This window comes from Hermetia illucens, chromosome 2 (assembly GCF_905115235.1).
Source record: "Hermetia illucens chromosome 2, iHerIll2.2.curated.20191125, whole genome shotgun sequence".
Classification (NCBI taxonomy): domain Eukaryota; kingdom Metazoa; phylum Arthropoda; class Insecta; order Diptera; family Stratiomyidae; genus Hermetia; species Hermetia illucens.
The window spans coordinates 115,682,602-115,694,815 of NC_051850.1; the positions used below are offsets into that span (position 1 = coordinate 115,682,602).

General features: G+C 39.4%; 1 protein-coding gene across 3 annotated transcripts in view; it reads right to left on the reverse strand.

Moving 5' to 3' along the window:
- Positions 1–12,214, reverse strand: part of LOC119649978 (catalase) — a 61,859-nt gene that overhangs the window by 16,320 nt on the left and 33,325 nt on the right. The window contains exon 1 of one of the 3 annotated variants that reach the window (XM_038052420.1): positions 8,260–8,391. The exons of the other annotated variants lie outside the window; for them this stretch is intronic. Coding sequence (XP_037908348.1) covers positions 8,260–8,313 — 54 coding nt within the window. The 5' untranslated portion in view covers positions 8,314–8,391. Of the gene's footprint in view, positions 1–8,259; positions 8,392–12,214 lie in introns of those variants that run through there. 3 annotated transcript variants of the gene reach the window in all.

The following is a 12,214-nucleotide window of genomic DNA, read 5'->3' on the forward strand; positions in this document are numbered from 1 at the left end:
TGTATAAAACCACCACCAGTTGGCCCTTTTGGTGTCGGATAATGAAGTTTAAATACTCCTACATTTAATCAAGGAGACATTTCAGTTTTGACCATCGTTGTAATAACAGTGAATAAAAGGATGGAAAAGAGCCAAGAACGTATAATTTTTCTGTATGAGATCAAACTCGGTCATAAAGCAGCGGAGGCGACCAGGAACGAAGCGAACGGACCACATGGCGGTGGTTCAAAAAATTCCAATCAGGCGACGTAAACCTTCAAAGTGAGCCACGTGAACATCCAGGACCATCGATTGACAACGACGAGCTGCGTTTGCTAGTCGAATCCGACACATGTCAGTCTGTGAGAGACATTGCAGAGAAACTATTCGACAGTTTTCCGGCACTTGAAACAACTTGGAAAGGTGAAAAAGCCCGACAAATAGGTTCCGCATGCCCTTACGGAGGAAAACATTGCGCTTCGAATGGAAATTTGCAGTTCTTTACTCTCCCGCACCAGAAGCGATCCAATCAGCACGATGGCTAGATGCTGATCAGCCACGGAAGCATATGCCGAAACCGAGGCTCCATTCGAAGAAGGTAATGGTGATTGTTTCGTGGCCTACAGCTGCAGTTATCCACTATTATTTTTTGGCACCTGGAAAAACGATAAATCCACAGAAATACTGTACCCAACTCGAGGAAATGCACCAAAAATTGAGTATTCAACGGCCGAGATTAATCGACAGAGATGGTGTGATACTCCTTCACGACAATGCACGACCTCATGTAACCAGAGTAACGGTTCAAAAGTTGAACGAATTGCAGTAGGAGACTCTGCCTCATCCACCATAATCACCGGACCTTTCGCCAACCGACTACCACTTTTTTAGGCACTTGGATCATTTTTTGGCGGAAAAACAATTTAGGGATGAAGAGACCATCAAAATTGCCTTCGACGAGTTTATCAACACCAGAAAATTGGACTTCTATGAAACTGGCATACATGCTCTTGTATCTCGCTGGGAGAAGTGTTTTGAATCGACTAGCACCTATTTTGGTTAATTAAATAAATTTTCGTAAGCTTTACAGTCATTTTAAATTTTAGTACCAAATCGGCCATTCCATGTGCAAGAACCTAATAAATGAAATAATAATTTTCATTCTCGGCTTCTTAAAATTAATTCACAGGAATTACCTTGATTAGTTTTCAATATTAGAAAAAGTAGACGTAACTAGAATTACTTTTTTTCGGAAAACAAACTTGACTCAAATCAACAACTATCATAGAAATGCCCAGAAATGAACTCTGGAAAAAACTAGACAATAGATTCCAAACGAGCTTGAAAGCGACGAATTGTTAGTGACATTTGAGGAACTATCGGAGAGATTCAACTTACACCGTACGACCATAGAAAGAAGAATGCGATTGCTGAACTATCAAAGAGGGGCATACACCACACCATCATAAGAAAAGAATCCGATCTATGGGTTATGTTGTAAAGTTTGATTCTTAATTTCCCCACATGAGATATCCCTCAGGAAGAAGGAAGATATTTTGAACAATTGCATTTCAGACCTGAATAGATTTCCTATTTGGAAATTATGGACAAGAAGTGGGTATTTTACAAAAATGTTAAACGGAATAGAAATATTTGCAAGAATGCAACACCACTATCGATATCAAGAGCAAGATTTCATCCTTGTAATAGGATAAGGTATTCAAAGAGTTATTCGCTGGGCACAACTAGTGTGTCTCGAGGCGGCGTTGAAGGAAACGCGTTCCTTCCTGGCGAATAGAAGTAACGTCATATTCCACGATGACGAACGACGCTAGGCCTCACATTACTGAATACACTCAGAGAAAAATTGCAAAGTTAGTTTGGCGACAGATGGCCCGACCTCCTGATTGGCTCCAACTGTCTTGAACGTCTTTTAAAAAGATATTTATCAATTCTAATAAGCCTACTTGAATTCCAGTCAGCAAATAATATTGATAATTCAAGAATTGCAACGAAACCGGTTTGTTTCAGTGCCCAGTAGTGTATAACAATGTGGATAGGAGAAATCGCATTGAATTAAATTTTTGCTAAAGTTGTCTTTTACTTCTGCATTGCTTCAAACAGTCGTTGAACAACGTATTTATCTGCTCTACATATCGTTGCAAATTCTCATTTAGATCTGTTATTCTAGAAATGTTAATTTAATTATTAAATTTACACGGTAAAGTCAATAATAATAATAATGGTATGACTTCGATCAAACTTAGGGACGACATGCTTCAAACTGTAATATATATTACTACAAATTTTTACAACTCTAGGATAAACTTAATGGGGGTGTTTAATCAATTTTCCCAAACATAGTAATATACTGTTATTAACTTAATTTGGACAGATATCGATATGGAGAGTATTTTGAAGCCCGGACCTTATAAAGAGGCAGGTAGCTTCATGTTTTTTTCAGATTTTTCGGTTGGGTAGTTTCTGAGAATAGGTCAGTTAAAGAAATCATCACTTTCGACCACTCCCACTCTCTGCCTTTCCAACAAATGTCGAAAATAAGACCGGCATCGAAAAGTACTAATCAAGACCTTTCATTTGATACCGAACATGGCTACATTCGGTGAAAAAACTTTTACAATCCCCCCATGGGAAAAATGGAATTCGAAATGGAAATGGAATTTTCGAAGATCGCGATCACTTACCAGACCCACATACATATGCATGTTACACAACGATTTCCTACATCAAGCCTATTACCCCAAGACTTGAAAGATTACTGCTAAATGTGGAACATCCTACACTCATCCTCTCAAATGCTAAAACAACACTGGCTTGAAAAATCACACCATATTTAGTAAAAAGGAAAGTATTTAGTCAGCAACAGTTTCGTTTTGGAAAACAGCATCTTAAGCCATGGAAATAAGGTGCTGCCGTGGACGAAGACCAATCTGGAAAACGTCCAGCGGCGGATACGGACAACTATGTCCAAATTCCGAATGCATCGTCCAAACTCTGCCGTGGAGCGAACGAACCTGCCTCGTGACATTGGAGGTAGGGGCGTGGTTGATGTGGCGGCACAACATCATCGCTAAGTCGACTCGCTGCGCGCTTATTTTTACAGCAAAGAGCAGGCGAGTCCCTTGCATATGGCTGTTTTTAAGGCCGATCCTGGACGGACTTAAAGGATCGATCTTTCAATCCTCTGAGTGGGGTGAAGTCGGACCAAGAGCGAATCAATGAATGGAAGTCGAAGGTAATGCACGGTAAAAACGTCAATTGTAGTTCTGTTTGCAGCATGTAATGGGCAGGCAAGTTCTGACTGATCGCTATATTCCACACTGCAAGCCTGACATACTGTTAGTTAACAAGACAGGTCGCTCCGCGTATATTATTGATGTTGCTATTCCCCATAACAGCAACATCGAACGGAAATACATGGAGAAGAAGGTGAACTACGAGCTACTGGCTCGGGAAATCAAAGAAATTCGGCGTCTCGAGCGGATGGTTGTAGTTTAGGTGAAACATAGGGGAGTGATGGGCTCAAAATGTGAAGCGCAAAAAGTGAAACCAGTTTCGTTCTCAGGTCCTTTTCAACCGAAAAATCCGAAAAAAAAATGGTGCATCTATATGAAATCTAGACGTCAAAATACAACCCATGTATATATGCATTGGAGCGTGGAGTAAAGTGGTAATACTATGATGCATGGAGCAATTTAGATATGTATCTGAATATATATGTACGCATCAGTATGCAGTAATAGGAAATGCTTGTTTCTTTACTATAAGCATAATATTTACATATTTAAAATATACATAGTTTGGAGATAAATTGAGGAATATTTTGAATTTTTAGCCACATATGTACGAAAACGAAAACGTGCACAGAAAATTCCTTACATAAGAAGAACACAAAACCTTGATACCAAAAGTGTCCAGATTCCAGTATTCCGATTTGTTTGTATCTGTTTTAGGTGAACTTCTTCTCCCTCCTTAATAATGCTTTGCTCCTAGTCTGAAGCGTATGAAGTTTTAAAAATGGTAGGTAGGTATCAATGGCCGCCACGAGGAGCCCAATTAGCACTTTGGTGCGCCGTTTTGATGCCACAAACAGCCCCCAGCGGAACACTAACTGTATTCGCCGAAGGACTGTCAGGAGCAGAGCAGAGCCTGGCCAATTCGTCAGCCCGCTCATTCCCCTCTATGTTCCTATGCCCGGGAGGATGAACTTGAACGTGCCGCCCAGAGGATTCAGCGCGTCTCTGCACTGCCTCACCAGCCTGGAAGATGTCGTCGCTGAGTACAAGGCTTTGATGGCCGCTTGGCTGTCGGTCAGAATGGCTATGTTACGCTTTGGGCTCGAAACTCGCTCCAACCATCGACAGACTTCCAATATCGCCAGTACTTCCGCCTGGCATACACTGGCGAAACCTGGGAGACCATACGACTTGGATACACTGTCTGTATTCGCGAAAACCCTCGCGCCAACTCCACAGGCCATCTTTGATCCGTCGATAAAGAATACTGAGTCATAACCTTGCAACACGCCGCCGGTCTTCCACTTTGCCCTGGTTGGAAAGTCCACAGCAAAGTTTCTCGTGAAGTTCAGCTTGCGTGTATCATAGTCCGTGGGGAACGCCCAGATTCCCCGAGGTACTTCGTCTAGGATGTTACTGTGGCCGTAGGACATTGCTGCCCAGCATCCGGACTCACGTAGTCTGACGGCACTGCATGCTACAACGTATTTAATGTGGAGGTCTAGGGGGGCAAATGCAGGAGCACATTGAGAGCATCTGCCGGGCAGCGCTGCAGAGCCCCAGTAGCACCTGCACACGCGGTTCTTTGAATCTTATTAAGTTTAATCCTATTGTATTTTTTCCTCGAAACCTGCCACCATACAATAGAATCGGACGCATTATAGCGGTGTACACCCAGAGAACCATCCTCGGCTGTAGACCCCATTTTTTTGCAAAGGTTCTCTTGCAGGCATAGAAGGCTATACAGGCCTTCTTAACCAGTCCAGTTCTATGTTCAATCTCCAATTTAGCTTTGGATCCAGGATTACACCCAAATACTTTACATTAGAGGAAAGAACCAATCTTTGTTCATTCAACCGTGGTAGATGGAATTCAGGTACCCTTGTCTTTTAAAAATAGTGCGTAATTGAATTTTTAACTATGTGCACGTGGAACTGTCATGCACTCACATAAGGAAATATAAAACCTTATACCTCAAGCATTCAGCTTCTGGTTTACTGACCCATTTTCGGTTTGGATACAACTGGAAGGGCGCAGAATCAAGAAATTTCAAAAGATGATCAGTTCCATACAGAAAAAATTTATTCGATGAGATTGTTGCGTAAATCAAGAATATGAATTATTATTGACATTTTATTACTTAATTCTCTTAAATGGAATTTCAAAAAGAAAATAGTTTGTTACTTTAGTTACCCTTATTATTGAACAAAGGGAATAACTAAATATATGCCTGCCCCAATGTTTCTCATCGCTATATCCAAGCAGAGCGTAGAAGTCTCAACTGCTTGCACTTGACACGAATAACGCTAAGTATCAAGTACAATCTCAACATATGTACTTCAATCATAAAAAAAATGCAGTGGCTGAGCAAAATGACCATACTTTCAATGAGACTGGGCAGCATTCTTTGAGTACGAACATAATGAATTGCCAATAGTGGGTCCAATCACTGCTTAGAAACAATCTAATATCTTGTATGCCTTCAGTGCTACACATTCAAAAGCTCGCGTTTTGTTTAATTATGCATTCAGTAAAACAAAACAGGCTTGCAAAGAAATGACACTAATGGGAAACGGGCCTAAAGCGACAACTAGCAATTGGAGCGTTAATGATAACACTATAATGATCAATTAACATTGAACATGAAATCATAGGATCAATCAAAACTAGCTCATGCTAAGCAATTGTTAGTGATAACCTCAACGTGAGCCCAACGAAATATTCTCGAATAATAAAAGAAATTGAATTTGCCTTAAACAGGATACAGATTGAATTTTGTTAAATAAAAAAAAACAATATAATAGTGAAAAAAAATGGGGGAACGAACGATCGATTATTGAAATTGAAATAAAGAAGAGGAACGCAAAATACCAGACATTTTGGAAGAACGATTGACGATATCAACCAACGATGTTGGTTAACTTAAGGTCATCTACGCAGAGTTAGCACCAGCAGGTGGGGTAAGAGAGAAAGTCATTAATAAAAAATAGAAATAATAGCGAGTCACATAGAGCCTTGGAGAATTCCAGTGAAAGGAGAAAAGGAACGAGATGAGCAATGAATCGGTAAGCAAGGTAGGAAATGAATGTGATAATTGATAAGGGTACATCTTTGAGGCTTGTTGAAAATTATCCAGAGAAGGAGCAAGAGATGTATACTGTTTCCAGTTAATTAGGAAGAAGAGAGAAAACCGGAATTTGACAGTTAGAAGTTCAAACAAACTGCAGGAAAAGTACACACAAGAAAGAATAAACGAAACAGAGTTGAGCGGGGAAGCAACACGTAAGGGACCACAATCATAAGGGAGACCAGAAGAGGAGACGATGGGTCCGTGATGTCCGGCTACCCGCGAGTTGGTTTGTTTGAATGGCTTGCAGGTAGAAAGGATTGACGAATAAATCTAGTCCGCGAGGAGATAAATCACCTGAAACTATAACGTCGGGGTTACTGCCCTCTGTAAGCTTCACAAACGATGAGCCAACTTGATCTACTCCTACACCTCATCTGGGAAAGTAGCATACGCTAACCTGGTCACAGAGCTACTTTGTTGAGGAGCCCACCTTAATCCGAGAAAACTTCGGTGGTGTTTATGTCAGCCAGGATTGGACAGCTATGAAGTGGTCAAAAGCCAGACAAAATTGAAGATTTTTTTTTATATCTCCAGTAGCCGATTGTGCAACCGTAGATGAAGCTACAAGAATTATCTGACGTGCCTCAAAAAGAGGCGGGGAAGGCAGTTGGGCTAGATTGCTGATGCTTCAAAAGTTGGGATTAGACAAGGTTTTCGCGAAGTTTTATCAATATGCGGTTTATTACAATACTTTAATGTGGTAGAACATGATCTCACTATTTTTTAGTACTCTCTGGTGGGTCGAAATTTTAGATGGTTGAGGAAGTTATCAGGATATGAATGCAATAGTAGCATCGCTGTCATCAAAGCAGTAGTAAATGAATGCGGAAATTCACAGCTACATATTCCCCCTTTTGCATTAAAATTTCTTCTGCAACAAAATATAATCAGTGACCGGCCAAGCGCTTTGGTGGAATACGCACGCCAGTGCTGCCAGAGCAATTTCCTTCTGGAAACTCAACTCTGGAACTTAACGCCAATCATCTGGCAGCCTCCATTTTATCGCTAATGATGAAGAAAGGTTTTTAATTGACGGTCCATGTTAGAATTTTGCACTCGCTTTTAATAATAAATTAATTATAAAGTGCCTGATAACTTATCTCGGCCATTCAAAATAATAGATTAGATCAGTTTGGTATTCCTATAAACACAAATGCCGGTATCCAGCAATAGCAAGAAGCTTCGGTAAATAATAGAATGTTAACTTTAAGCTCTATAAATGAGTAACGATGTCAACCTGATGAACTTTTTCGTTTAAGGATCCCTCGTTAGAGTTGGAACACAAAAACTTTGCTTTTTAATGTCAATGAATATCGTTTCCTCTCAGCACAACAAATTCATAATATAGTATATTGTCTTATATAATGATCCATATTACCGTCTTCGAGAAAAATGCACTGAAGTCGCCATAGGATCACCCAGAATGTACATTTCATAAAACTTGGCTTCCCTACTTTACATCGTCAAGCAAAGAGAACAAGTAAGGTAGGTGATTAGCGCTTTGTGTCCTTCCATTAGTAACGTTTTTTTTATTTTAAAGCAAGGAGACCGAAAACGAGCAACGAATAGAAATCCGGATGATCCAGTTGCGGAGCACAGTTCACTATGTTTTCACAAGCGGAGAAAAAGACGTGTACACAAGAATGTAGCTAGAATAGTAAGGACCTACTATTTGATTGACCAACGGGAAAGAAGTATTTCGTCACTTTGAAAAGAAACCAAAATCGAAAACACTTCATATTATCAATATTAGTCTTAAATATAAAACAATAACAACACTAATTTCCTAAAAGTAGATAATTCTGGGACTCCTTTCTTTGAACAACTAAGAGCCCTGCTATAAGTCTGGAAACTAAGAAAATTCAAGGAATTTTGAGGATAACGTTATCTTACCAAACTATCACGATGGTCTCTAAACTGGCAAGAGCAACAAATCGCTCTCTTCATTTTTCAACTAATTTTTCCAAAAAAGCAGAACGAGGAGCCAAGGAGAAGGGTAACTTCTAAAAAGAACGCTGCAACTGAACGTAATATTGTGACCATTGATACGGGAATGCTAAAGATATTTCTAGAACTATTTATTTTTATGGTGTCATAAAAATGTATTTCGTGCATTGTATATGATATTTAGATGTTTATATATTTATATATCAGCATTGCATATGAACACACAGTAAAAGCGCTTTAAGGTTCAATGGTCCGCTACCGTAATCAATTTTTGATAAAATATACAATCGTAGGCTATTGAATTCGGTAGATGCCAAAGGTAGTATGATTTAGGTTGGCGTGAAGATAAGATTGGAAAGTAATTTCAAGTTTTATTCGAATGATTAAATGAATTTGAAAATAACAAAATATATAATAAATTGATGTTTAACAATTTATAATCAAATTATGGCTCCATTTTGTGACTCTTGATGCCTGCGGAGCAACCAATTTTCCGATTCGCCTTGAAAAGACTTACTGGATGGATTAACTGGTTCGTCAAGAATCTCCATCGTCACTCTACCCTATACTGGTTCAGATTGTTTTAAAGGGCGGAGCTATTGGAATTGTTCCCCAAGGCATGAAGCTTCATACAGCTCCTAAGGGGGCAACTGCACTTGAAAATATAACCTGATGGAAGTTGGGGTATAGTGGCTAAGTCAGAAAAAAGTCGATTGTAGATAATAGACATTTTGAAAGTAAGTGATGAGCATTAGAATATCAACAATTAGGCCTTAGTTTCAAACTCGGGCCTGGAATAGAGATTTCATTGATAAAAATAAAGTGGTCCGCATAATTTTACCCTAGAGGCCAGACTTTCTCTCTACGGCCGATGTTGGAACTAGATTCAATGGGGAAGTCAGGATTGTAGCAATACAGTCATTAATAAGCACCAGGTGGAGATTGCATTTTCCAAATTATTAGAGAAGCGAAATTCTACTTGAAAACTAGCTCTGCTGATTTCCACGAAGAGCAGGCTGGTGTTGTTCATTGTAATCAATATCTCATTTGACTCACTAAAAAGCATGTCAACGGTTAAAGCTGGATCGAATAGTATGGAATATCTACCTAGAATTGTTGAATGCTTGGACTATCTAGAATAGCTGACATAAATTTTACGTCAAAGTCTGCAAACGCCAGTTTATAACTCTCGTTAATGAATCACGAAATGTGTTTGTTAGTTATAGTAAACTCAATTTTTGCTGTTGATTTTTAGAAATAATTCATTAGTGTTTATCATGTAATGAAGTATTTGAGTTTCCTATCGTTGAAATTATAAAATGTTTACCTAGAGATTTAGCCGTGATAGATTTTGAAAAGTTTGTAATAAAAACGCACTTTAATACATGTAAGGACCTCGCAGTCAACAAGTGATAGGGATTTTCTTGTTTCGGTTGCTGAACTCATTGATGGTTTCTAGGATGCTATATTAATTCACAAAAAGTGATGGTGAATGGGAAATGAACAGCGCAAGATATATCCCATTTCACCTCATTTCTGGCTCTATAGTAGTAGCAACGATGTAAGATGGCATGTATACACACGGCGAAATCAATCAGTAGTAGGAGTGATTTTCTGAGGGCGAGACAACCGACTGGGCGCGAAGGGGAGCCTTCACGAACAGAACGCGACTTGCATAGTAATCCTGCGTGTTTTTGTAGAGTGAGCACACTATTTCCTGCGGACGACTGTTTAGAACTGTCGTTACAATCACTATGCAATGCAGTTTTGTTCCAAACTTGGTCAACCCACCAAGGAAACTTATGATACGATTAAGCAGTCGTACGGAGATGCTTCCACGAGCTGCTTAAGTGTTAAGTTGTTCCCGTCCGGAAAAGCTCGGATGAGCAAATTCAAGGTGAAAACTATGCTTCTGGCCTTTTTTAATCATCGTGGTATTATTCACAAGGAGTTTTATGTGAAAGCGTTGAGTCGACTGCCAAAACGGTACAACTGCATGCGATCAGATATCGACGGGTCGTGAAAACTTTACCACGACCATGCACCATGCCACACTGGTTGGCTCGATATTATGTTCACAGGTCGCCTCGCCTCCTTACGTGGGCCCGCAAGACTTCCCTCTCTCCCCTGAAAAGACTCATCTTTGGACAACGATTCGACCACATATAACACATCCATCCATCCATACCAGGAATTATAAGCAGGATCACGGCAAATTACTTTGAAATGGCATTTGATAACTGGCAAACACGTTATATTTGAAAATTAAAGTTGTGTATTATAATAATATACATAATAGATTATTTTTTATAGTCAATTCTTATGGATCACACCACGCTTAGAGGTAAATTTCGACTAGAGGAATCGGAACCGAACATTTTGCAGATTGCATTACCACATATTAACAGGTGTTATGAGTAGCCTTTAATTGATCCCCAATTACTCCATACTACAGCCTATATATTAACTGCTAGTTAACAAATGAACCGCTTTGCATAGAGTTTGATATCCTTTATGCTGGTGGAGAAGAAGAGCGAATATGAAACATTGGCACAAAATATAAGAGACGTGACTCATTGGAAAAGCAGTGATTCAAAACATATACACCCTGAGAAGAAATATAAATTTTTTTGACAATTTTTCTTCCTATGAAACACTAGACTCCTTAAATTACAATATTACAAGGGTAGTTCAATAAGTCTTTAGAATAAAGTGTAAAAACAATTTTTTTGAGTAAATTTTTTTTTTATTTTTCAACATAATCTCCTTGGAGCTTTATTCACTTGGTCAATCGTTTTTCTAGTTTTTTTAATCCTTCAGAAAAGTGTGTTCTCGGAAGTTCCTCAAAATAAGCACTTACAGAGGCAATGACGTCTTCGTTGTCTGTAAATCTCTGTCCACCGAGCCACTTTTTCAAATTTGGAAATAAGAAAAAGTCACTGGGGGCTAACTCTGGTGAATACGGTGGGGGTTCGATCAACTCAAAGTTTAATTCTTCAATTTTAGTCATTGAAACAAAGCACGTGTGAACTCGGGCGTTGTCGTGATGAAAAAGAATTTTTTTTCGCCAAATGTGCTGTTTTTTTTTTAATTTCTTCTTTCAGCTGCCCTAATAATGATACATAATACTCACCAGTAATTGTTTTACCCTTTTCCAAATAGTCAATAAGGATAATTCCACGGGCATCCCAAAAAACTGTAGCCATAACCTTACCAGCTGACTTTACGGTCTTCACCCTCTTTGGAGCTGGTTCACCCGTGCCAATCCACTGTTTTGACTCTTCCTTCGTCTCAGGAGTGTAGTGGTGTATCCACAGTCACAAGCCGACACGATTCCGACTTATGCGTGCCAAAAGAGAGCTCAGAGGTGACCGCTCCATTTCGCTTATTCTCAGCTGAGAGCAAACGCGGCACCCATCTTGCTGATAGCTTTCTCATGCCTAATTTTTCATGTATAATTGAAAAAACTGTACCTATTGATATCCCTGTGGCCACAGCTAACTCGCGCACTTTTAATCTTCTATCCTTCAACACCATTCTACGGGCCTTCCTGAACGTGGTTCGTCACTTGTTGATTTACGACCACGCTTAAATTCATTTACCCAATTATAAAGCGTTGCTAAGGCGGAGGCAGATGTGCCATGAATCGAGTCTAATTCATTTTTTATCTCATATGGAGTTAAGCCCTTTAAATGAAAATTTTTTATTACCGCTCTGAACTCGTTTTTTTTCATTTTTTTTAACAAGCAATTTTTTTTTTTCAATTGATTATAAAAACACGTAAACTCAGAAGATGTGGACTCTGACTGCACTATATATCTAGTCGGGAGTGGCGCTGACTAAAAACAGATGATTTAGGGCGGTTCACGCGCCATCCGGCGCCGGATAAGGACTTATTGAA